At 41.4% G+C, this 27,154-nt stretch overlaps 1 protein-coding gene and 1 long non-coding RNA gene across 4 annotated transcripts in view; one reads left to right on the forward strand and one right to left on the reverse strand.

Moving 5' to 3' along the window:
* Positions 1-8,110, reverse strand: part of SCAF4 (SR-related CTD associated factor 4) — a 46,908-nt gene extending 38,798 nt beyond the window's left edge. For both annotated transcript variants that reach the window (XM_064470576.1, XM_064470571.1), the window contains exon 1: positions 7,800-8,110. In XM_064470576.1, the coding sequence (XP_064326646.1) occupies positions 7,800-7,829 (30 nt within the window). In that variant the 5' untranslated portion in view covers positions 7,830-8,110. The remainder of the gene's footprint in view (positions 1-7,799) is intronic.
* A 56-nt stretch (positions 8,111-8,166) lies between these two features.
* LOC135316630 (uncharacterized) lies at positions 8,167-11,821 on the forward strand. Of its 2 annotated transcripts, none has more exons than XR_010375884.1 (2): positions 8,167-8,328; positions 8,587-11,821. It is a non-coding gene; the product is annotated as an uncharacterized LOC135316630 (long non-coding RNA). The 2 variants fall into 2 exon arrangements; XR_010375883.1 differs by having other exon boundaries at positions 8,167-8,312.
* The last annotated feature ends 15,333 nt before the right edge of the window (positions 11,822-27,154 follow it).

Below are 27,154 nucleotides of genomic sequence, written 5' to 3' on the forward strand. Positions count from 1 at the left end.
CGCATTTTCAGAGGACCATCCTTCTAATAATACACCTAATTCCTCAAAGGGCACCACGATCAGCTCAAGAAACAACCTAGACACAGAAACTTACACTTTATTTAAAAAATAAATGTGATGGATGTAACAAAGGCAACAATAATTTGCAGCTTGAAAGTGTCTCCAATGTACCGCCTCACAACAGGAGCCTGTCCCTGGAATGCTCTGCCCTGTAAAGCCTGACCTGCTAGAAATGACTTGCTGCTTTTATCGACCATAACTGGATGTTTGGGGAAAAAAAAAAACAACAGCTTCTAGTTGTTCCCTACCTTCCTTCCCCATATAGTGACACCACCTGCTAAAGAAAAAAGCAGTTTAGCTCTGCCTCTGTTTCTGCTGCCCACTGCCCCCAGTCCGTTCATTTGGCAATGAAAACCATCCAGGGTATCCTGTTCACTGGGATGGGGGGGTACCATAGGGCAAGAGACAGCAGTGTAAAAGAAAGGAAGTGGAACTTTATTTTTACATAAGAACTAATTACTCCAAGGACCATTCAAGACTTGGATCTTTATTCAGTTTTAATAATTTCAATAGTTTAAGAATTGCCTCCTGCTGTCCACATGGATTCTTTTATACACAAGGAAAAATTAATGCAGACAAACTAGCAGAAAGGCTTAGCCACAAAACGTTATCCAAATCATTAAGGCAAAGGTAATAAAAAAACTTCCCTATTTCAGTTATAATAGTCTCACCTGCTGAAAGCAGTATGAAAAAACCTACATTTTTGTTTCACACAAGCTCTAGCTTAGGATACAATTTCAATTCAAGAATTTCCAAACATTTCTGGAACCTCCATCCCTACATTTGAAAGTCCATGCACTGCAGCTGTACATGTTTTTAAAAGCACTGTTTTTAAAATGAATCAATTCTTTTTTGCTCTGTATCAACCCATGTACTATAAAAAAGTGGAGGTATTAAAGAGCCTACTAAATGCAAGCCACAATATAAAATACTGATTCAAGAGTATTTCTGTGTACTTTTCACCACAGTATGGAAGTACAGGATAAAATATCTATAAAGCCAAGAACCTCAAAGGCAGAAAAATCACCTGCTCATTTTCAGGCTAATAAAAGCAATTGCAAAGCAACTGCAAAAGCAAAAAAACCAAAGATGAGCCACTCATTAAACGATAGCAGATAGCTAAAGGGAGGCTAACCATATTGCCTATTTAAAGAGCAAGCTAGTAACCACCCCAAAATTAAAATTCAATGTAAAGTATGGAAGTACTATTTAAAAAAAAAACCAAAAACATGTGGCAGGACTGAACTAAGGCCTTCCAACTCAAACTGTAGAACCTGCTCCAGTTCATAAGCCCTGGGTGAGGTGTATTGGAGAGGTGAGAGTAACGGGAGAAGGAATAGGATGACAGTCTTTACTTTTCACTCTTTCAAGCAGCAAATTATTAATTTCTGACATTTTACAATTAATGCCCTTTGAGGGTCCATTTTACACAGAAACCTAGGAACTATGGGTTTTTGAAGCAAAGGGGAGAATCAATATTTTCATATTTACCCACAGCCCTACCTTAGAGTTCTAAAAAGACAGCATGTCTAGGCACAGCATGTCTTCAGAATGAGAGCAAGCTGAAATGCAGGAATACGATCAGCTTCACTTTGTTACTGAATTCATTACAAGAAAAGCAAAACCAGACAGTGATGCGTGCATGCCAGTAGAGAAGGAACAAGGGTGCCAAGGCAAAAACATAAGACACATGGTCAGAGAAAGAAAGCAGCTCATATGCTTTCCAAACTACTAGGAAAGATGCGCGATAGTGTCATCCAGTGAGACTTATCCCACTGGCATAGAAGGAAAAAGATCAGGCTTATAATGCTTTGGGGTGTTTCAAGCTTGATGTATGATCTTAAGTCTATTTATCTGTTTTAAGCATGAGATAACATAGTAGGAAGGTAAAAATACCTTTAAGACTTGAACTGACTTCCCTGCTTTGCTCTCTTGCTGAAGTTTCTTTGCCATAAAAAAGTCTCTTCATTTACAAAAAAAGAGGTACGGGTCCATCTTATATACTCACTAAATAAAGCCCATAGAAAAGAAGCAGCACAGACAGAATCACGATCCACTGAAAGAAACACAGTGTTTAGTGCATATTGAGCACTCAGGTCATTGTTAAAATACTCTCGGCTCAATCTTCCCTTCTCCAGTTTTCACAGAGCAGGCTAACATGCCCTCAACAATTTCATCAAGTCTTACACGTCCAAGAACACTTCTCTAAGCAGACTCCATACACACATATGGCACAGTCAGTACTTTGTACGTTCATTCATTGTTTTTTGGAATGTATTTTATTTACACATTTAGAAACCACACGATACAGCCAAACTACAAGTCACTTACAAATGTATAATTGTAGTTATTTGTTCATGTGCCCACAGGAAAAAAAAAGGATGCTGGAAGACACGACTGAAAAGCACAGATACCATACTATTTTTTAACAAAACACCATTACTGTTAATGCACGATCAGACCTTTAAAAGGTCAGTTGTTTTAAAAAATATACATGGGTCCAAAGAAAATCTGTCAGTCACATATATTCTGCTTCCCTGTAAAACTCATTGCTTCCTTTCCTCACCAGGTCCCCATTCTTCCTTGAGCTACTAAGAAAAGGAAAAGGGTAATGATGTCTACTAAACTTCTGTCACTAAGCTATGTCTCACAGGTTCAATGTAAGTTTTACATTCTGGACCATCAGCTGATAAGTGTACCAAGTATTAGGTGCTGCTGAAGGTAAGAGATGACCATAAAATTCATGGCTGTCAGGCTACATTCTTTGGAAAATAAAGTGAGATTTAAATTTAACCAGATATGAACCCCCGGCAATGAAGCTAAATCAACTAAGCTATTCCTGTGGCCTAGAAAGACCATTCACAAATTCTTAATCACTGGGGAGAAACATCTTTACAGAAGACACTCATATAAAAATGAGATCATAAAAGTACACAGAACAGAATTTTGGTTTCTACACAAATGTTTTCAAAACTTATCTGCCTCTTAGGATCAGTGCTGTGCTCATAAGTCCAGCATGTCTCCTGAAAAGCTGTTCATCCCATTTCTTCTCTTACCAAGAATCTCTGCTAGAGTGCCACAGCTTTCAATATTCCCAGGAACAGTTCAGAAGCAAGAGACACAGCTCTTTCAAGATCACAGCGATGATGACCCTTCAATTACCATGATAGAGTCACAAAAGCAACAGAACAACTTCCCTCCGAAAGAGCTGCACACTACTTCTGCAATAATTTCAGTCTGGGCCTCACAGTGTAAAAAAAAAAGGACTAAATTCACTCTAGAAGTCTAGTAGCACTCCCCTATCTTTCTCTCCCTCTACCCATGCAAACAGCATTTGAAGTGCTTAAGCACTCTCTCAGGACATGTGGGAGGCAGCACTGACTTAAAAATACAGCCTACTGCACCTACTGGAACATGGGAATCATTTTAGACAGCTACAACAGGTAGCAGCTTTCACTGGGTTTTTTTTGAGAGAGACAAAGGGCGCCAAAACGCACAAGACTACGTTAATCCCTCCTCCAACCTCAGATCTTGGTAGTTGTGTGCTTACTGCTTTGCCATACAACAGAAGGAATCTAACTGGGGTTCATGAGTTACAGTAACTGCTAAGAATCATAGTGAAGGATATCCTGCTAACCTCTATTTATAGGACCTGGGGAGGGGAAGAACAGGGAGCAACAGATTGTAATAGAGCATGCAAAATGAAGAGCTACCATTAGCATAAGATGGCTATACTAGATCAAAATTACAACTGTCCAGTTCACTGAGTATGGATAAGTAGTAAAGAAGAAAGCTACAGCTCTAACTTCAAAGAAGCAGCCCACAAAATACCTATCCTGTTTGTGACCTAGGCACGCTTAAGTGGAATATCAATTATTTCAGTAGTACAGATTAACTATTGCCAACCTGAGACGTGCGATTAAGTGAATGTACCGCATTACTCAATACAAATACAAGATTACAAAATAGGAAACTTGACTTTATTCTAATTCCAGCAGCAAGACTGTGAAGAAGTCTCAATTTCTAACTTTTGTAACAATTAAACTACCCCTCAAGTTTTGCAGAATAAAGAAAAGGAAACACATAACCCCTAAATTGAAAAATTACAAGGATTAAAAGCTTTATCAACTATGGCAAATGTGTGGGTTTGCTTTTGTTGTTTGGTTTGGGGGGGGTTCCCTTTTTTTTTTTTTTTTTAGAAAAATGTTTAGTTGTTTTCTTAAAAACATAACAAAGTTTTGCACCGTTACCAAGTTACCTTTTGTGATTTACTTACACTGTACTATTAATTTAACACAACAAATACACCTAACAGTACATGAATTCTAACTCATTCTTCCAGGATCCAGTTTGAACTAATTTCCTCAGGCAAAATATACTATACTACGTAACTGTCAAATCCCACCTATTCAGTTAGTAATATCTGCTCAGAGTAGAGCTGGATAAAAATAAAGCAGCAAACGTGTTTGTTCAATACAAAAAATGTGCCTACAAAAAATTACTTTTTAAGAGGCACATTTCCTGGTAAGCTTCCATTTAAAATATAGATACAAAGAACAGGACTAAGAGAATAGGCAACACAATCAAACATGATCAAATTATGCAACCTGTGTAAGTTACCACCCATTGCCAGAGCCAAACTAAGTGACTCTAAGTGTTCCTTCCTAACTTGCCACAATTGCTAACTGCAACGTGCTAGCTCACACCTCTATATTTAAGTTATACCTCACAATTCAGATGGGCAGTTGAGATCACATACTTATCACAATTAGCTGGCAGGCAGAAACTTGTTACTTCACTGCAACATAACCGTAAGTACCATCAGAAACCTATAACCCAAAGCGCAGAAACCGAACTTCCAAGTAGAACTGGAACCTAAGTCAGCCAAAAATACTAATGGTTTCTACTGGACTGGGTGAACAGCTTCAACCAAAACAAAACGGTTCAAATTGCATACATAAAAGTTAGAAGTGTTGCTGGTGCTTTTCTCTTCCTCCCTAAGCTCTTTTGTCTGAGAAGGGGATACCAACCTAATAGCTTAGAGGATGCCTAATTTACAGCCATGATTTGAACTTGGGCCTCCCACCACTCAAGAAATTGCTGTAATCACCAAACCCACCCCAAAAAGTCCTAAATGACTGTATCACTTGAAGCAGTGACATCTCCTCCTTCATGTAGACCGGCAAAGAGGTGACAGTTGCCACCTCCACAGAAGAAGAGACAGGAGAGCTGGACGTGTATCACCTCTAGCATACATCGGAAGTCCAGCACAAAACTCATGGCTGCTGCAGTTAAACTTACCATTATAAAGCCACAATTCTCTGTCTACAATGGTATTGTACAGCCAGCAAGTTCAGGAATTCTTGACCTACAGGGTATTATGTATATACCCTGATCTTTGCTGTTGAAGCTATTCCGCTCTCAATAAAATAGTTAACTATTCAGTGAACAGAGACTGGTACCTCTGTAATGCTCACAATGTCTACACATTGTAAGACAGTCTTACAGACAAAATGAGTTCTCACACGCTCACTAGCCTCTGCTATTCCCACCACTCTGTGAATAACGTTGAGACCTTTTGTAAAGCAGCTCTTTTACTTTCTCCACTTTCACTGAGAAAACCCAGAAATGGAACAATATGAGACTGTAAATCTCACCCTCTTCAAAAAAAAGCTTGAAATGTTTCATGCTTTATTTTAGTATGTATTGTTTGGCATGCACAACTTCAGGCAACACTCACTGGAAAGCTAAGAGAACAATTTAAGAACTGGATTTCATGTTCTTAACTAGTATCATAAACATACCTCCTGAGAACAGGACAGTAATTACACAAATCCTGAATTTATTAACATGCTTGCTGTACACATTAGCAGTCCTGTGGAACTGTTCATATGTACAAATGATTGCAGAATAGGGATTTTTCTAAGTATGGTCTTCTTCCCAGAACTGATGGTCAAATGAAATCCAGTGTTTTACTACCTTTCAGCAGCCAGCCACCAAAGTTTCACTCAATATATCTGATTTATTCAAACAAAAGCATCATGTTTTTCCTACATCTGAGAGGAATATGTATGAAATAAAATATGCCCATTTCTAAAACAGGTTAGTCACAGAATACCAAGAAACACTGCTTTCACTCTAAAGTCACACATATTTTCACCACTAGATCAGCAGAAGAAGTGGGTTTTATTGTTTGAAAAACACTAAGGACTGTCTGTACAATTAAGTTTTATCAGGCTGAAATGAATTAAGTGAAAGCAATCATCTGCTAGAACTTCTGTTTCTATTTAGGCAGGTAAAGATATTTCTGTTCTCTGTTTACATGGAAATTGAAAACACCGTATGCATGCCATTCTATTTTAACATATTTGGGAAGGTTTCTTTGCACCCTTCCATATCACTGGGTCAAAACAGCACAATACAACCATGACACGGGCAAATAAAAAATAAAACCGTTAACAGGAGGCATATCCTAGCTACTTTTCACTTTGCACTTCCATAATTTTGTTAAGGATGAGTAGATTTTCAGTTGTGTCTCTCTGTGTGTAAGACAAGCAGTTGCAGAGAGTGAACTTTACACAGCATGACTTCATCACATGAGAGTAGTCTGCCATTTTTCCTGTTTCTGTTCAGTAAACAAGCATAGCAATCTGACTTTCAAAATGTATTAAACATTCCAAAATAGGTTCTGGCTTAGCTTTAACTGATTATCTGCAATGAAAATACGCACGTTCCATAGTCCATACAGGATCTGCAAAAGTCAAATCCTCAAACTGAGGCGGCAGCATCATCTAATCTAAGAATCATTTTTAAGTCACGTGTCAACAACTTTATAAAGTAGAGGCTAGAGTATTTTGTTGTATATTATGCAAAAAACAATCATGGTCTATTTTGTTTCCAATTTCGATTGGCTGACTAAGGAATAAAAAAAAAAAATCACGGGGAGACGACAGTGACCTTCTGTGTGCCATGAAAGGAGACCGAGCGCCTCGTGCTTTCCAACCTACCTCCCATGTCCCTAGCGCTGGGGTCGATCCCTTAGTCCCGTCCCCAGGCGCCGTTTCTAGGCAGAGATAAGGCCCCTCGCAGCTTTCCCTCTCTCTGTCCAACCTCCAGCCTATCCCACTGGCCGCCTGTTCACATGGCAGGTCCCTCGCCAAACCACTTCGAGGAAATAAAAGTGCCTCGCGCCCTGAAACGCGGCTTCCCCCTCCTTCACAACGCGCAGGCAGCGGGAACGCCTTGTAACAGGGATCCCGGCTCAGAGGCTCTCCGGTGGGGCGAGGAGGAAGCCGGTGGTGGGCAGAAACGGGAGCCCGAAGGTCCCCTCAACGACACCCCCCACCCCCACCCCCACCCAGACGGCCCGGCCCGTGCGGGAACCCGGCCTACGGCGTGGCTTGGGGAACGCTCCGGGCCGTTGCAACGGCCACAGCGAGCCCGACCCCACTCGCCTCCATTTTAATCAGGAGACCCGATCTTCCCCACGCCCCTCGGGCCAGCGGGAGGCCCCGGGCCGGGCCGGGCCGAGCGCTGCCGGGCCCTCCCCACCGCAGGCCTCTGGCGGCGCCGCACCGGGCCCGCGCGGCCCAGAGCCGGAAGCCGAGCGCGGGTTGGCGGGGAAGGGGGGACGTGGGGGTGGTGGGAAACGATGGCGGCCACCGTGACCCACCCTGCTCCACCGCGGCCTCCCGCCCTACGCTCCCTCCCCTCCCTCCCCCTCGCTCCCCGGTTCCCACCTCCTGGTTGAAGGCGTTCACGGCCTCCATGTTGGCGGCGGCGGCTGATGCGGGCGGGCGGGCGCCCGCGCGGGGGAGGGAAGGAGGGGAGGGAGAGGAGGGGCGGCTCGGTCCCGCTCAGGGGCTGCGCGCGGACATGGCCGTTCAGCGACGGCGGCGGGGCTGGCACTCTCCCCTCTTCCTTCTCCCCAAACCCACTCGTTCGGTGCGGCGTCTCGCTGGCAGGGCCCCGGCACAGACCGCCTCTCCCCGCGGGATGGCGGAGCCCACGCCGCGCACAGCACCCTGGGATCGTGCAGGCCTCCTGGCCCCGCGCCACCCACAGGAGAGGGCGGGGGGGGGATGGGGGGAAGGCGGGGGGGGGAGGGAGCGAGCGAGCGAGCGCGCGCGCGGCGCGGACACCACGTGACGCATTACTCCCCGGCCCCGCCATGTCAGCGCCGGCCCCGCCCCCGGGGAGGGGAAATGGCGGAGGATAAAGGCGTCAGTTCCCCCCCTTCCCCTGGCTGTGAGGTTAGCGGGCGGTACGGTGGGTCGTTGCGCCTGGGCGGAGGCGGGAGGCTCTGGAGCTCGCCCTTCTCCAGGGAGCCTGCCGCTCCTGTGGCGTTGTTGGGCTGGCTGGCTTAGGCTGGACTTGGCTAGGCTTAGCCTAGCTCAGCTCGGTTCTCTGGTGGGGGAGGTAGGGGTAGCGTGCGCGTTTGGGCCGAGGAGCCGCGGGAGACGGGTGAGAGCGGTGTCTGCTTCCGCGTTCTCACTTTAAAATCACCGTTTTTCTAATCCCCCATAGCGGTGTTTCGCGGGTGGCAGAGTACGGGCTAAGCCCTGCCCTGCATAGAGCGAAGGGCCGGCGCTGGAGTGTGTCTGGTACCCAGCATGGTCCCTACCCGCAGGGGGGAAGAGACGGCGCTGCTTAACTACGAACCAGAGCGAAACTGAAAGGCTGTTCTCCAAATCGAGTCTCTTGCACCGGTAAAGAACATAGTTAAGGACTACATTTACGCTGACAACGGCAGCTGATGTTCATGAGCAAACTGCGTGTACGCTTCGAAGTGTAGGCATCTAATAAAGAGTGCATTTGTCAAGTACAATAGTAATGTGTTGGTATCAATGTCAAATCAGCAGTTCGGAGGCTTGCAAGGTGCTGTATGGTATGTTCCAAATGTTAGTGTTTAACTTCCGATTTCATTGTTTGACTCTAGTCCAGTACATCAGCAAGGGAATAAATTGGAAAGAGGAAACTCAGTGTTGAAGAAATCTCAAAGAAGGTGTGCTTGGCTTTATTTTACATTCTGTTATTAGCTGTGCCTGGTGTTTGAGGTGTTAATCAAATGTAGATTGCTTTCAGGAGTCTCTTTTCCCTGTCATCAATATATGGCTGTCCAGCAATTAGCAGTCTTTAAAAGCAAATACTTCGAAATTCAAAGAAAGCAACAGGAACTCTTGTTCTACCCAGATTATGAAATGCATAAGGTAGGGTTTGTGTACAGTTATATGGCTGATATTCAGAGGAATTTTTAAAATAGGTTCTAGTAGGAAATGAAAAATGCTTTCAGATGTCATTAATTTCTATAAGTTGCTCTTTTAGCAGAAAAAACCGTAATTCTACCTTTCATAGTTTTTTTCAAACAAAGCTGTTAAGCTAGAGAAGAATGAGGGGAAAAAAGATAATATTGCCCATCTAGTGTCAGTGTCTTTGTGATTTTTACTAGTTTCAACATGGTAAATTACTTCATAGGGAGCTTTTACTACTGTTCTTGTTCATGTCACTGCCCAAAAACTTAAAAAAGGTACCTCTTTCTGGTACCTGAAAAATACAAACAGCAAAAGTAGAACTGGAGTATATGGTGAAAGGTTTAAAAAATGCGAATTGTCTCTATCCAGTTCTTGTATCAGCTGAAAAGATGTCTGAAAAGTAAGAATGATTTCTTTGAGGGCTCTTGGTTTAGGGAGAGAGAGTAGACTTCCTACATTGGTAGTTAATTTTCAGGTTTGAAACATAGATGTTAAATGGTGACAGCTGTTTCTGTAATGTTGAGTACCTGACATGTTCCTTTCAATATATATATGATAATACAAATGGAATGCTCTTAACACACCATCAGTACCAGGACAGGAAAACCTACCAGTGGTTCTGGAAATTCACATTAAATTTGGGAGTTCTTTTGCTTATTAAAACTTTTTAAGTTTTTTATATTGTATGTTTGCTGTTCAGAGGGTGTGACTACAGGTTCTACAGGTAACTCCTCTGAAAACTGAGTGAGGAAACTTTTTCAGTTTTCCTCAGTTCTATTTATGTATTAGGTATTGTTTTATTGTTAAACTTATTTTTAAACATACGCTTTTGAGGCATGTTTGTAATCAGACTTTGCAAAATCAGGTTTTCTGTAACCACAGAGGAGGAAATAATGTAGGTATACACAGGTGTGTTTCAAAATTGTCTAGTACAAATGCTGGTAGCTGCACTGCCTTGGTGCTCAGTGGGCTAGCTGTGAAAGTGCTTACCTTGCCATGCGAAGCTCTGTGCCCGTTCCCCTACCAAGCTAAAATCTGGTGTAGTTGACTGTGCTGTAATATGGTCCTAGTTCTGCCTGCAGTATAGACAAATCATTAGGGTCTGTAGAATGATCCCTGGCAACTTTTGTTCATTGAGAATTAAATTCTGATTCCTCAGGGGCTGAATGTTAGGATTTGGGGGTTGGATAGGGTGAAGCAGGTTAATGACTGCTGCAGCTTTAGGCTGAAGTCTAGGTTTTAGTAGGCTATAGCGTTGCTGTTCATAGCAGATCTGCTTCATCAAGATAATATGCTCAGTAATTTTGCAGTAAAATTTGCCGTTGCTTATATTGTATTATCACTACCTCTAGAGAGAGTGGAGACAATCATATAATTTCTTAACAAAAATGTTCTTTTCATTATTATTTTCTCAATTTTACATTTGCAGGTACTTGACCTTACAGCAGGTTTATTATTTAAAGTTGCTTTTACTACAACATTAGGCATTGTATAAATATATGGTGTACAATGCCCAGCATTATGTTATGTATTTGTATGATGTGAAGGATGGTCCTTGCCTGAAAGACCATGCAATCCAGTGTGGCTCGTAGAGCATTTAATAGCATTCTTATTGTTCATATAACACATATTTTAAAATAATATCGTTCCATATTATTCCATATGTCCTATGTTTAACAGTTTTTTGACTTGTGTTGGTGCGTGGGTTTAGTTTGTTCAGCTTGCTTCCTTTTGTTTCCAACAGATGGGCAATAAATGGGCGCACCAATGTATGGAAATCGCTGTGAGAACAAATTATGGTTACTTGATGTAATGATTCTTTTTATCTTTCTACCAGCTGATGAAATACATGTGCAAGTCTTATTCAAGCTTGTTGAAATCTGAAATGTTTTTGAATTCAATATAGTTCTTGTCATTTTGTACATAATGAAATACAGGTTTAACTGAATTTCAGTTAGCTTAAGCATTTGAAGAGTTTTACATAATGATATGTCTGTCATTTTTTCTTGCAGTAACATTGTCTTGATCTTTGAAAATGATAATCCTAAACTTTGCTGTCTCCTAAATTATTAGCATCATGCATTATTATTGACAAAGAAAATGATTGACAATGATAATCCATAAATCTGTATGCCTTGTCCTTTGATTATCTATGTCAGCCTGTCAGAGTGTCTCTGACTCATTCAATAAGGATTAGTTATCACTTGTGCATTATCACTATCTAATTTACTGGTGTAACTTGACTTATGGGCCAACTTTCTTTTTTGACTAGAATTTCCTGGAATCCTTTGTTCTACAGAAAGACAAAACTGTTTTTCCTGCAATGTTCAGTATATCGCTGTGGCTTTATATTCTTTATTAAAATAATACTCTATGTTTACCATGATTTGTAAGTATTTAGAATGTGATTGGCACTCTGGCTACGTCACACCACGGAGAGGGATTTACTTATTGTTCCTAAATGTTGGCATCAAATTCTAGCCACGCTAAAATAAAATCCTTGAAATCAATACGTCTTTGAGAGATGTTTGCTTTCCCTCACTGCACTCTGGTGGGATTAAACATGTAGGCCTGGCACTGTGGTTCTGTACTTGAGAGTTAAACTGATGCTTATGGGTGCTGATCTGTTCATTTACCATTTGTAAAGTCAGGTATTACTGATGGGCAGACTGTAGTGGAACTGTGCTTTGAAAGCCTTTTGAAAACTTCATAGGACGGAGCACTTTGCCTGCCTTCTTGGTGGAGTGAATCAGTATGCAGAAGCTTTGGACAGAGCTGGCTTTCAATTTAAGTCCCACCTTAAGTATGCAGGTATAGTTTAAGGTCCTGGGTTCTAACCTAGGAAACCTTGTAAAGTTTAACAGCTGGTCACCTCAGAGGTTGACTCTTCCTTTGCACTGTTGGAGTGATACAAATAACCAAAGTAAAATAAGGTAATTCTGCAGGCAGACCTCTGGTGCAGACAGCTGGATCTGATGTTTGCACTTAAGATATTCTAGCTGTGGGGCTTTCTCTTGTATTCTCAATGAATGCCAAGATTTGAGCAGGGTGTAAAATACTTCTTTCTGGCCAGCAGGTTACTTTTGAACTACTTATTGAGGCAAGTTGGAGCAGTGGAAATTTATGGGTTTTGTCTGTTGTGAGCATTTAGATTTTTATGCTCTGCCATAATTTCACTATGTATACTTGGCTTTGGTGTTAAAAAAATACTTGGTTCTTTTTTCTACTGCTGATGAGACAATATCTAAAACTGCTGCTGCAGGATATCTAGCCACTGAGGGTGTGGCTTGTCTGTATCTGATGCTTAGGGTAACAACTTATTTTAATATTTTGCAGACAGGAGGAATCCTCTGCCTTTAACAAGATAGCTTGGTTAACCATGTGGAAATGGGACTGCCCACTAATCCCCTGCCTCCTGTGGATCTGGAATATTACCCCAGAATTTACAGAGATTCCAAATCATACAGCATGATGATAATAAGGAGCTCACTTCACAACTCCTTATTAAGTGAATGGAGGTTTTGCACTTGAAAGCTTATGGGAAACAATATTAACTTGGTAGAAGACAAACCGCTGTTGAGGTTTTCTGTGCAATCTAGACTTGCTTTTGCTGGTAAACACATGAGAACAGACTTCCCACTTTGTTCCTCCATAGTTATCTCACCAGCCTCTTCTCATCTGACGTGGAGGCTGGCAAGATAATGAGACTAGACAAGGTTTTATTGTAGGTGAAAGCCTGAAGATCAAAGTATGTCAGAAATTATTTCCTTCTCTGGTAAAACTGGTACTGCTGTTCCTACTGTCCAGAGGCACGGAAACTGCTGGGAGCTAACAGCCATTAAACAAAGACTAAGTAATTCTTTTGAAAAGTTCAGTGTTTAACTGTGGCTTAAGAGATGATGTGAACATATGGAATTTAGGACACAGGGCAAGGAAACATACAGAAATACATATTATATGTGATGGTTAATAATCTCTTTAGCACAATATAGGGTTTCTAAGAACAACTGTAATGTGTTCACATCATCACATTAAAATTAATTATTCAGTACTTTAGGAAACCTGCATAATAGGAAGCAAGTGTGATTTTTTTAAATTAGGAATCACAAATGATATTTTTTAGCTAATAATTTATTTGGAAAAAAGTCTGCAATTCTAAGGCAGCCACCGTTCTGACTTTGACTTAATTTCTGGGCACGTGTGTAAGCCAATAGCAATAAAACTTTTAGAAATGTTGAACTGTTCACCGCTTGTAAAATTTCTCCTTTTTTCTTGTAACTTTGTGGTCCTTATTCTTTATCCCCATTCCTGTTAGATATTTTAAAACAAAGTATTTAATTTTGGATTAAATGAAATTTGACTTCAAAAGGTTTTTCCCACACCCTCCGTAAGTGAGGTGAGAAGCAGCAAGAACTTGTGTCAGCTAGGAATTGTTTCATATTTTCTGTGTTTGTTTATCTAGGAGAAAAAAAATCAGACTACACAGTCAACAGAAGCAGAAAACGCTGTCTTTATGAAACCAGCTTTCAGCTTACTGTTTCTTGTGAGTAAAACCTGGCAACATTCACCTCTTCTAGCACTGACACCTATTTTGCAAATCAGTTCTAAACAGGATCAAACCTTGGTGCCTTTAAGTTCTGTGCTTCTGAATTTCACAGAGATAAATCTTCCACAGGTTTCAGTGACAGTTGTTGCAGGCCTCGGCTCCTTTACTCTGTACTTAACCTCCTACTAGCATCACTAGGTCAGAAGCACCCCGGGGGCTTTGTCCTTGGTGATTATCACAAAACCCATCAGGCTCATTTTAGGTCTCAAAAGAGTTTGTGCCAAACATCTTGCACGGGAACAATAAATAATAGCTTGCTATTGTTCCTTTTAGCCTCTCTTCTTCCCTCTCCTGTATTACCTAGGGCAGAATAGGTTCTGGGTTGTAAAGTGATTTTTCTTTATATATAATCAGTTCGCAGTATGTTGTATAATCTGTGTTTACAGTAACCCATTCTGTTAAACCTGTGTTAAAGTGCTTTAGTTTGTTGTCTATGTCAGGCATTCAAAAAACATGTTCAGTCCTTTTTTCTTCCCCTGTAATGAGTGAGACACAAAAGTCACCAAGAACAGTAGATGTGTTTTGTAGTTATTTGCTTTCTAGCTTTTGGAAGTTGGCTTTTTTAGTGTTTCTTCCTCATGCTGATGAGCAAGTTAGGGTTTTGTTTTGGTTTGTTGGTTGTTTTTTTTTTTTTAACATCAAGATGTCCATGTAGTCATCATGCAGTCACTACTTCAGAAGATGCAATTTTAAGGCAGCTAAGTATCATGGGGTGCAATAAAATTCCAGGTACTAGCAGTGAGATTTGATTTACTGTGGGATGTAGCCACAAAGTGTTAAGACTAAGAAGGAATATGTAACTAACTTTTAAGCATTTTTGTTTTTGCAATATACTGGTAAAAATTTCTAGTCAGATGATACCTGAGGGAGGAGGAAGAAATCGTATGCAAGAGACAACAGTTCTTAGGCCTAAGTTTATAAAATGTGGCAATAGGAAGGCATCTTAGCCTTCATGGGAGATGCATGGACAGATTGCTGAGATTCACTTGATTCAGGTGCATATTTTCTGTATCATTCTGTGTTGCTCCTTCAGCCCAGCAACACAATAGAGGGGTGACAAATGTCTCTGAAATTCGACTAAAGTGCCCTAAGAGGGATTTGAACACTTTTCCTTGGTACTGTTGAGAAGTACCAGTGGCACAGTCCTCTTTTGTGGCATCTATTTAGCTTTACAGGTGTCAGCATGTTGATCTTGGGAACACAGAATAAGGAGGACTTTTGGGTCACTGGCTACAGCTGCTTCCAGCTGAAGCAAATGACATTACCTGATTGATGCACTTCAAAGGAGGGCTTTGTGTCTATCCTTCCCCATGCTATGAACATTAGAATCTTGCTTGCAAGTGTGATGGCTCTGAACTTCAGGAAGATGCTTTTACCTTCCAGATGAGATTTCTTCACATTAAATCTGTGAGCACTTGTTCTTTGTCCTCTACTATCTCTAGAGCAAATAATTCTTTACAGACTTTACTCCTTAGATTTACAACCGGGAGTTGTTTGTTGGTTTGGTTTGGTTTTGTTCTGGTTTTTTGTTTGGTGGTTGTTTTTTTTAGTTTACCACTTCTCTTACAGTCCCCCTTGTGGCCAGAAGATGGCACTTATGTACGCACTAAGAAGGGGTAAATGAGACTATCATTTATCTTTGCTGAAGTCGTGTTTGTGGAATGGCAGCAAATATCTTGGGCAAATGATAACTCACAGGATAAAAGTTCACTTTGATCTCATAGCACATGAGGGGCACAGATTCGAGAACAAAGTCCAGGAACTTGTTACTCCACAGAGGAACTCTTTATTTCCTTATTCGGTAATAAGGATCTGATATGCCCTTGGATTCAGAAGGCAATCATCAAATCCTGTGTTGTTTGGGGTTGTGGGGTGGGGGTTTTGGTGGTTTGTTAGGGTTTTTTGTTTGTTTTGTGTTTGTGGGGTTGTTTGTTTTGGTTTGTAAGGAGAATAATCTAAAAGCAGTTTCTAGCACTTTTTTCTATTGCAGCTGAGGTTGTGCTACACATTAAGGCCTGGTCTAAAGATCATTTTCCACTGAAATAGCTTTATCACCTATGTTTTTTGTATTTCTACTTGCCCTTCCTCCCCAAATTACAGTATTTATATCCTTCATGGAAGTTGAGTTGTACTGTTCTCCAGCATAACTAACTTCCCATACCCATTTGTGATAAGACAGCCCAACATCAACCTTATTAATCCAGTATAACTTTGTCAAACATCAGAGACATTGCTCTAAACTGATCTTGTTAGAGCAATACAGCTCTTCTATGTAGCTAGGTTCGAAGGGATGGTGCACTGACTTTGCACGTAGGAGATTGCGGGAGGAGGATATAAAGTGGCTCCAATTCATCCGGGCAGTTTCCCAAGGCTGTCAGCATATTTTTGTGCAAATCATGGGGCCCAACTAAATCAGAGCAGAAACTAGAGTGGTTTGTTTGGCCTGCTGTGCATGGGGTAGTGTTGCCTAAAATCCCTGGACTTGTGCCTGTGGCACTCTCACAGGGTTGGGATCTAGCTTCCCTATAGCCCAGCTCTTTGAAAAAAACCTTTTATCAGGGTCTGCCAGGGGTTTGATGACATCAGTTCATCACACCAACAGCCACAGTCACTGACCCTTTATGACCTTCTGTCCCTTTCACCTGTCATTGTTGCCCACAGCCTTCTTCCCACTACCTTTTTTTATCAGCGATTTATTTTCAGGATTTACTGCCAGACCTTTTGCTTTGCTTTCTCTAAAAGCAGTAAACATTGTAGTGGACAGTGCCAACTTGCATCTGAACTTCCCCAGCCTGAGTCCTGTTTCAGTCAGAAAACTAAGTGTGAGAACAACTTGAAAACATTTCACTTGCATTTTCATCAGATGCTCTTGGAAAATTATTATATACATGTATTTTTATATATACACATACATGCATTCTGCACCATGGTTACTACCAACCAGATTATTTTCTACATTGCATGCAGAGGGTGGTTCATCCCCTGGCTCCAGTGGTAGTTTGTGATTCAAGAATGAATTAAGCTGTATCAAACCCCAGCCCAATCTTTGAAGATCCACATCCAAGTTCTAAGCCCCTAAGCAATCCAAAGGGCTCCTGGCCTTTTGAGGTCTGAAGACAACAATCAACAGTCTGGGAAGGGAAAGCAGTTGGAAAATACCTCTGGTGTTGATTGTATGCCAATGTCAAATACTTGACTTCTGGCAGGAGATAAAAGACTGAGCTGGGAAAGGAGGAAGGACTGTAAGGAGCCCTAGGGGTGGGCGGGCTGGCTGTGTCCAACTGGCCATGGGGAGGCAGCAGTGTAAGTGCTGGAGTCCTGGCTTACCGATGGTCCAGAACAGGGTTTTAGTTGGAACGAGGCACAGTTGTTACGCAGACTGCATGCTTTCATTTTTTTATTGTGTGGAGTCCAGGTCTCAGTAGTTCTTTGACTGGATGGCTGCATGTGCTTGGCAGTGAGATGTAAGTCTGCTGCGGCTGTTTTGCACCGTCCAACTGCATGGGTCAAAGGCTTCAAGCAGCTCTTGGCAGCCTGAGTATAGCTGCTACTAAATGCATGTGTAATACCATGCCGCCTTTGACCATGAACTGTTACCTGAACTGTTACATGCTTCATTTGCAAAACTCACTGGGTTTTTTGGTGAAGTAGAAATAGTCATTTCAAATATAAATAATTAGCAAAGCAAGCCCTGCCAAAATAAACATTACTCTGCATGTGTGAATCTTCCACTACTTAAAAAGAAACAAGTTGTATGATGGGTATGTTGTTTCATGCACAATGCTAAAAACTCAAGTACTATGAAGAGAGGGGTGTTGTAAGAGCCTGAGTTGCATATAACCGAGATCTGGACGTAGGGTACTGTGGGAGTCAGGAGACCTGGCTTTTTGTAGCCATTGTTCAGCATCCTTATGTTGCTGCTCAGCCACTTGGCTGTGGCACCCCTTCTGTCAGATGTGGGTAATGGTGCCTCTCAGGAGATGTCACTGCTTACTTTGGGGTCCCAGGTGGGTTATTGTTTATGAAACAGGTAAAGGACTTTAAGCTGTCCATTGCAGAACATGAGGACATGAAACATCAATACATATCAGTTTGTATTTGACTCTGCCTAGTATCTCATGAGGTATATTTACATCTCATTGGGTAGAGAAAAATGGTTTCTGAAGCCATTAACTGAAATTAAGTCTGTGAAAATAGCAATATACTGTTGAGGTGAAATTCTCAGCTAATTACATAGCCTCCTACAAAACATATGTATGTTGTTTTAACTTACAAAAAATCCTGCTGTGTGCATGTGAAGTTAGTGCTCACTCACGCAGGGTGCTTTTTGATCAGGTCTGCAGATGGGAGCCCTGTATTTTTCTGCAGAAAAGCAGCAAACTGGTGTCAGTGTTAATTCCGTCAAGTGTGTCACATAGTGCACCTAGGTGTCCTGTCACCGTGGCTGAGGTGGAAATTCAGCCTATGTACTTTGCTGGGACAACCAAAAGGTTCTTGTTAAGGTGGTTTGTTGGTTGCTGAAGTACCCAAAATAGTTGAAGACCACTCTTGAAATCCTGCTGTGAATGTAGAGTGATCCTTGGTTACTTTGCACAAGTGCTACAGGCAGCCATCCCAGGCCTGAGCGATGGAGCATTCAGCTCGAGCATCGTAACACCTGCAGGGTGCTAGGAACTTTGGAGGATGTCCTTCAGCTATACTTGATGTTCACAGGGATGGCAAGCTTTACTTTCAAGGGCAGTCTCAAAGCTCTCTTCAAAAAGCAGCAGAGACTTACAAATGCAAAAGCATTTCCCAAAGCCATGAAAGCACTCAGCAGACTGCATCCCACAGAAGTCCACAGGAACTAGATGGCCACATGATGTGCTGTGTCTGTGCCCAGGTCTGTGTAAGGGGGAGGCAAGATGGGCATCCGGGGGAGGGACCCTTGTCAGATGTCCCAGTGCCACACGTCTGGTAATATCACAGACAGCTCCATGTGTAGCGTGCAAGTGGGAGAGTGGCTGCAAGTCCCTCCATCGCCCTCCTGGCCAGGTGCAGCCCAGCTTGTCCACAACTGCAGGTGCCCGCGGTGTTTAGCCTTAAACCTTCCCACACCTCATTAAAGTAGAGAAGCCATTTGCGGTTTTCCTCATTTTCATCTTTAATTTCCTGTTTAAAAGAGCAGTGTTCTTCTATCTTGGCCTGTTCCTCTGCGGACTAATTGTGTATTGGTACTATTTCGCCTTCTGAGAGCTTGCTGTGACTCTCTAGCCTGGCAATATTTAGGTTTCTGTGCTTGCTCTGCTGTTGCTATGCGACCGATCACCAACAGCAATTTGTATGACCCTTTCTTCAGATGATATTAATCTGCAGGAATGAGTGCCAGCTGTAGTTGGTGATGTGACAGCTTGCAACCACCCTTGTCCCCCTTGCCTACCTCTTGCATCTGGTATTGCTTCAAGTGAGTTACTGTATGTTTGCTATTGGGTAGTGTGTAAGAATTGAATATTGACAGAAACAGGATGTAAGTGCCATGAGGTCATCCTTGCTGAAAGCATAAAAACGCTCAAGGACAGAAAATAAGACCATGGACAAAGAGTTGTGTTATGAGCCCTTATATGCAAACCAAAGTTAGAAGGCCATGTTAAAAAAAAAAAATCTTTGGGACAGTAGATAGGCAATTCAAACACTTGTGAAATTTAAGTGTGTTTCTGTGGTGTGTAAGGAAACCTTTCTGGGTAAAGGTTAAACTCTCTGGCCATTCTTTTGGTGGTAGCACAGTCCTCAGGGTAGATTTTCCGAGGCAGAAATAGCTCTTAGGCAGTTGATTCCTATTGACTGTCAATGGCAATTTAGTACCTGATGGCTGTACCCGCCTTTGAAAAGTATCTTTCATAGCAGAGGGATTTTTTTTAATTTGTTTTCTGTTGCTTTTGGTTTTTTTTCCCCAAACCAGAACAGTGGTGTTGGAAAGCAGTGGTTAGCATTGTAGTGACAGGCACTGTTAAGGGCCCTGTGGGCCAGCTACCTTCAACTCACCAGCACTGCCACACATCTCCTTGAGAAAGGCATTTTGGCTGGCATTTCCAGGTGAACTCTGGCTTGTGGCACCTTTTTCAGGCCATTTTCAGTAGCCTTTGTACTTCTAGAGCATGACTAAAGGGTTTCTGTAAGTAGCATTCCTAATGTGCTAGCTGAAGTGAATTATTTATTTGAGATCAGTGCATTGTTTTCTGTTGACATACCATGCAAGTGGGTATATAAATAGAAGCATAACATATAAAACACGTTATCTTAAAGTTAAACCAGAATTAATTGAGAACTCTGTCTTTCAATTTTAATGTATTTGCAAGGTCTCTAGTGGTAGGTTAGTTGCAGCCACAGTGCCTTTATTAGCGTTATTCTTGTCCTGCAGGTGTGTATGCATCGGTTTAATTTTCCTAATGCTCACATGCCTGGGGATTCCTGTGTGATGAGAAACATATATTACAAAGATATTTTCCAATATATTCATTACTTCATTCAATTTTCCTGTAATTAATCTATATCCACAAATATGAGATGTTATAAAAATATACATACGTTTATAGTGGATTCTAGGAAGAATATCTTGTCAGCATACAGGTATAGATAGAAACACATTAATGTTGAATGCCTGTAGTTCTAAATATGATTTTTATTTAAATATTTTACTCAAATGTAGTGATTGAGACATACTTCAGAAGCAATTATTTCTGATGTTTTGGAAAGACTCTTAGAACTGTTCTGTATTTTTGATATTACACTATTTGGAAATCAACCAACTGGAAATGAGGCACATTTGGCATGGACTGTGAAGATATCTGTATTATGCTTTGAATTACCCTGAAGTTTGTTAGTATTTTATTTAGAATACTAAGAAAATTAAGTTCACATAATCATGCTTTTTGTACACATTTTTGTGTTTTGAGGGAACTAAGCTTTAATCTGGTCACGGGATGATGTATTTATATATGTCGTGAATTGATTGGATAAAACCTTGGCTATTGAGAGTCCAAACCTTTAACCCTCTCAAGTAGTAATGCTTATATATAAAAATCATCCTGTTATATCACTAGGGTTACTTCTAAAAATAAACTTTAGTAAGAATGGACTAATTTTGGATATTATGCTTTAAATATATTTATGTATGGCTTTGCTCCACTTAAAACTACTTATTCTATTTGTTTCAAGATAAAGACAAATTTTTTTCATTTCTTTCTTTTTATCCTATATTATTGTAATTTAGGGGAAAGTCTGAAGGAGTACTTACAGTTATAAGTGATTCAGAATGCTGCAGTGCTCTTAATAACAAGGTATTTCATTATAATCTTGCTATATAATCTTCACTGTCAGTCAGTTGATTGGCTTTTGATCCCCACTTTGGCTGTCTGGCACAGTAAAACACTTTGCTATATATGTGAAGGGCCTGCAGGATTATTTGCATCAGAAGCAGGCTGACAATGAGAAGTATGACTGGACAGTCATCACACTTGCTTTTCCTGCTCCATCTCTGGTCCGTCAGGGGCCAGCAAGCAGCCTGAAGTGCCCTGGGTCCTGCAATTGAACATTCCTGCAAAATCAAGCTTGTTACTGATGGCTCGTACCAGAGCAGCAATTTTAGGCCATGACAGTTGCCATTCCGAAGGGTTAGGAATTTCACACAATATAATGCAGGTACAGGAAAGGTCTGCCTCAGAAAAAGAGGATGTGCCTTATGTTTTACAGAGCCATCCATTGTTTTCTCTTTGTAAATAATATCTTTTTGCTGCCCACTCAGCTAACACTCTTCCCTGCTCTGATCATTTGTTTTACAGAAGTCACTATGTCTAAGGATTTGTGAAATTTCAATTATTTGACTGAGGGTGAGCAGCTGATTTGCCAAGCCCCTCCTGATCCCGTACAAAATATATGTAAGTACAGAGAAGCAGGGCACAAGGTCATCAGAGGTTAGACCTTTTATTTTCCATAAATGAGATGGATATCCGTAACTGAAAGGTAGATAAAGCAATTGAGCTGTTAGCACTTTTCTAATATTTTGTGCCAAATTCCACACACTCAGGAGCTCAGCACTTTTGTGATGAGTAAACCAAGAATTTCTGCATTTTGACTGTGTACCTAATCACTAGGTATTTAAATATATCCCATGATTCATCACATAAACACAACTTTGTCCCATTTGTCCTTCACCCTTCTGTGTTTTGCAGCTTCTTCTCGTCTTCATTGTAAGTCTGCTTCTCTCTCCTTTTGCATTTCCTAATGACAAGCTTGTGACTAGTCCTTCAATCATCTTCAACAATAAGTGAAGCTGGGTTTGTCAGGAGATAAAATATTTTATTAGATGAATAGGTGGGAAAGACTCCAGGCAAGCTAGTGAAAGCTGATCAAACTGTTATCAGTTGATTGAATAAAAGATAGCATCTCTCCCTATAAATGATGCTTTGCTTCACCTTTCCACTCTCTCTGTTCCAACAATGTAACTTCCAATTCTGATGGCAAAACTTTCTCTTGATTCTCCCCAGAGAATCTGGTTCATTACAAAAGAATAATTCTAGTTTATGGTTCTTAATGCCAGATGGGCTACTGTGATGCTCTAGCCTGCCTTCCTGTTTGACACACAGCATCAGGCTTCTTCCTGTTTGAAATACAATGTCTTTTAGGAAAACATCTGATTTTGATTTACAGAATTCCAAAAAAGGAGACTTTGCCATAATGCCTCATGGGTTGCTGTGCTGGTTAATTACTCTCACTGTTAAAAATGTGTCTTATAGCTTGAGTTTGTCTCGATTCAGCTCACAAACACTGGATCTCATTATAGCTTTGTCTGTGAGCCTGTGTTCATACTTAGACACACAAACTACGAGCAATCACCCCCTCCCTTTGCTAGGCTTTAAAGGACCAAGTTCTTCCACTGTGAAGTGTATTATTTAGGTCTTTCTTCACCCCCATAGCTCTTGTCTGAATTTTCTTCAGTTTACCAATTTACTCATTGAGTTGTGGAGAGCAGAACCAGATGTACTTTTCCAGATGGGGTTACAGAGAATACTCTGATTATTTAGCAGCTTTTTTTCTTTACTTCTCCTTGTTTTTCCTTGTGTATGTATTGGTGGGCCGTGTTTTAAATTGACTAAGATGTTATTTTTCATAGGTAGGAATGCCCACCCAGTGCCTTAGTCCCTTTACGTTAAGAGGAGACAGGGAGTAGTAGGGTCTGAAAGTGATAACAAAGCCAAAGTTTTCATGAGTAATTCCCTTTCCCTGCCAAATCTTTCATGATACCTAGCATTCATCAGCCAGGTGGATAAATCAGTGCTGATTCAAGGGAGAAAGTATGTGTTTGCTATAGAAACAAGTGCAGAAATGCATAACCTACTGGGTTTTGTAATAATCCACCTGATATCCTGACATATTCAACCAAAACTTTGAGTGATGCCCTGATCATGTAAATACACAAACCCAGAACTGTGTTTTATCTGTCTTTTTTTCTCCATTTCTCTAGAAAGTCTACCAGTAAAAAATGTAAAAACTTTATTTGGACCCAGCAGGAGCTGGCCTCCAGTTTTCCACTGGAGGACTTACAAGGGTGTGTTGACCGCAACCTCTCTGCAGAATATTTGTAAATAGCACTTTCTACACCCAAAATGGATTCAGTCATTCCATACATATTTAGAGCCTAATTTGTAAAACTTCCTCACTAGGATTAGTCTGATTTTGTTAAACGAGACTATTCATTTGAGCATGGAGTGTGTATGTAAACAAATGTTTGAGAGTTCACATGTGCTTACGGCTAGACTAAACCTAAGGGCTAGACCTGTATGTACAACACTAAGCTAAAAAGGCCAGAAACCATAAGGGAAAGGCAAAAAGAGCTAAGACTTATTTTCAAGCCAGCTTCATGATTTTTGGAGGCCTGAGTTATGATTTTTAGATGCTTGGATTAGTGTTACTGAATCAGGGCCTTCTTAGTGCTAGCTCTGCAACTGAACTGGCTGAGGAATCAGACAGGAGTGCAAATGTCAGCCCTCCTGGTGGAGTTGAGAGGCTGGTTTTAGTCTGCAGCTTCATGATCTTCATGTGGAGACAAGGCTGGAGCCAAATAAAACCCTCTTCAAAACTGTTATCTCAGTACTCTTGAGGTTCAGGAGTTCAGGACTGCAGTAGAGGTGCCCAGGATTATGAAGACGGTTTGGACATCCCCTGTCCGGTGGTGAAGCCAGCTCCCCATTGTTGAGGGGTTTGAAAAGACATATCTGGTGGTGGTGCCAGATCTAAGGTGTCTCAGACACTTTATCCAGATCCCAGAGTTGCAGCAAAGGAGTGTTGCACGGTGCCAGCTGCCGAGCACAGTGTCCTGCTGAACTGGCGGCAGTTACGGCTGCCAGGCAGGCCACTGCTGAAGAAACTGCTGTTTTCTGCCAAGCTTGGTAGCCTGCCAGCCACTTTAACAGTCTGGGCAACTTTCCTTCTGCTAACGATGGCCAACTCCTACCCTCTCTCTCCCTAAGCTTTTGAAGCAAATCTTCCCCTGGCATCACTGGGTCCAGAGCCTGAGTAGCCACAGCGGGAGCTGGGAGCAAGAAACCCATCTCTACTGAGGACACCAGTAAGAGAAAGGGCAACAAAATCCTTTGAAAAAGATTGTTTCACCGTTTTTTTTCTTTTGAGGGAGATATGGGCAAATGGTCTAAACCATCAGTAATTCCAGAGTTCCTACTGTTTTATGTTCTTCTTCTTCTTCTGAACCATCATGACAGGGGACTTGGGCTTGTTACTAATAGTTCTGAGACTGAGAAATAAGCAAGAAAGGAAAAATAACCTGGAGAGAAACAGAAAATAAACGGGAGCAAATATCCCTTTGAGTATGCAGCAAGCATCGTTCAGATAGGCTGGTTTTGGCCAAGTTCCCATGAGGGAGTTGGGGGCGGCTTCTGGCGGAGCTGCTGCTTGCTGCCACGGCGTGGCAGTCTCAGGCGCCCAAGCCAGAAGCAGGGATTTGAGGGCGATGTGTAGCTGTGTGGAAAGGGAACTGTGCAACGTGGAGAGATTTGGTTGGGACTAAAACATGGGTGGGATGCAAATGAGGTTTGGAAGGAACGCTTTGCACAGTGCATCCCTAAGCTTTTGGAAGGAAAACCCAAACAGTATGGTTGACCAAAAAAAAAAAATTTCATACTGCAGGAAACTCTCAGGTAATTTATGAAATAATTACACAGGAATATGGTGTGTGAGCTACATTATCGAGAGAGATGCTGCTTTTGAAATACACAGTCCCTGCATACCATGTTTGTTTCCTGGCATCGGTTCCTGTATCGATTCTGATGCTATGAATCCAAGACCGCCAGTTTGGACCAGTGAAACAGCGTGGCTTGGACTGAGACTGCCTGAGGAATTTCCTCTTCCCTTCCTCTAAGAGCACTATCTTGACAGCTGAGACCAGCCAGAGATCTTTCGCTGACACACCCTGGATTTGAACATCTGGAGAGTGTAAGCTCTGCTTTCTTTGTGAAACATCCCCAGCTCTGGAATTTACTTCTCCCAGTGGCCTAGCAGAGCTGACATCCATTGACCTTCAGGGCACAATGTAAGGCCCATCTGTTTTCTCATATTTTTGCCTGAAGGTCTGGCAGGGAGGCTCATGGTTAATTTGTCCTGTGGGAGTCTGTGCGAGATGAACAGTGGCCAGCCTGGTATGTATCTGGTTCTTAAACAATGTATATGTGTCCAGGCGTTTACAGGGAAATTAAACAAAATCATTTTACCTTACAGGCATTTTACAGTAAATCAATCTATTGAAATAAACAAACCCGTCAGATTTTGGTAACTGTGCTATGAGGATTCTTCATGCTTGAGTGAGGAAATGATCTTAGGCCGTCCATGCTTGATCCTGCAAAGAAAACGTATCACAACTACCTCTATGACAACAGACTGGCATATATTATATGCTCAGGACTAAACAAACACTGACTCATTAAATAGAAGAAGCCCATGTGACAGAAAGCCCTTGTCAACACTAAAAGAATTTCAAGGGAACAAACACATTTCTTTTCCCTTTTTTTTTTTTAGTTTAGACCAGTTAGTCCTCTTTTTAAATGCGCAAAGGAAAGAAAACCCGCAAGCCTGGTATCAAGCTGAAATACCTGTTGTTTTAAATATCTATGGACTAAATGGAGGGTGGGAAACAGGTACTAATTAACTCACAGAGTCTTTTGCCATAGATACAAAGTCTGGTGGGGTCAGAAGTACCCTAGATCACAAAGGGATCATACTATATTCCAACCAAAAAGCTCTGAGTATGCATAATCATCTGTTTCCACTTGAAATCGGATGCGTTCCTCTAAGTCATCACTCCGTTCACCTCTGCTCCACACAGCTACCTGCTTCCTGTGCAGCAGCATCACATCCTTCCTTATGTTGTTTCTGCTCCCACTGCTCATCCTCTACACCTGCTTCAGCTTTGGATCAAAAGCAGATCTTTGCCTTTTTACTTGCTTGAGCTGTCTTATTAAAACATGAATCTCATAATTAGAGAAACTGGGAATTGGTTCCGTACTTGTTTTCATGTTTGTAGAACGCCGTGTATCCCCTTCTTTTTGAGAGTTAAGAATAGTCCCATATAGATTTTTATGCTAATTGTTAGAGATTTCAGATACTGAGTCCCACTGAGGTAAAATCACGCAAACAAGATTTATAAATTAACATTTAATTCATTTATTATTAAGCTAATATAGCTTTGGAAGTGTTTCAGGGCTGTGCCAGGTCCTGAAACGATGCCAAAGTGTTCACCTGTAAAAAATTGTGCACTTCATAATTGAGTCTGCCAGCTCTGAATTTTTGATGTGGTTTCAATAGTTGGGGAAGTTGCATGCAGAGAGACGTGACTGCAGCAAGTTAATCATGAGTTGCAAATGAGATTTGCAATAATCATGCAGCGAGTCTATTCATATACAAAGACAGTTGGAGAATTAATGTTTTCAGTTGCAGAGCACCAAGATGAATTTTCATAGCTTAGCACAAGACTGCATTCATTTCAAAGTTTTAAATCTGATTAAATGTAAAAGGTTTCCCAGTTTTCGGTTAACACTAACTATGCTAACAAAGTCTTTATTTATAGCAGTTTTATGATGGGATTTGTGTGCAACAGAACAGCCAACAACACGATGGTTGGCTGAACTTTGTTGTTTTCCTTGCCACACTGTGCAGTCGCGAAGATGTATCACTCCTTTTATATTTCTCACAG

Source organism: Phalacrocorax carbo, chromosome 1 (assembly GCF_963921805.1).
Source record: "Phalacrocorax carbo chromosome 1, bPhaCar2.1, whole genome shotgun sequence".
Lineage (NCBI taxonomy): Eukaryota > Metazoa > Chordata > Aves > Suliformes > Phalacrocoracidae > Phalacrocorax > Phalacrocorax carbo.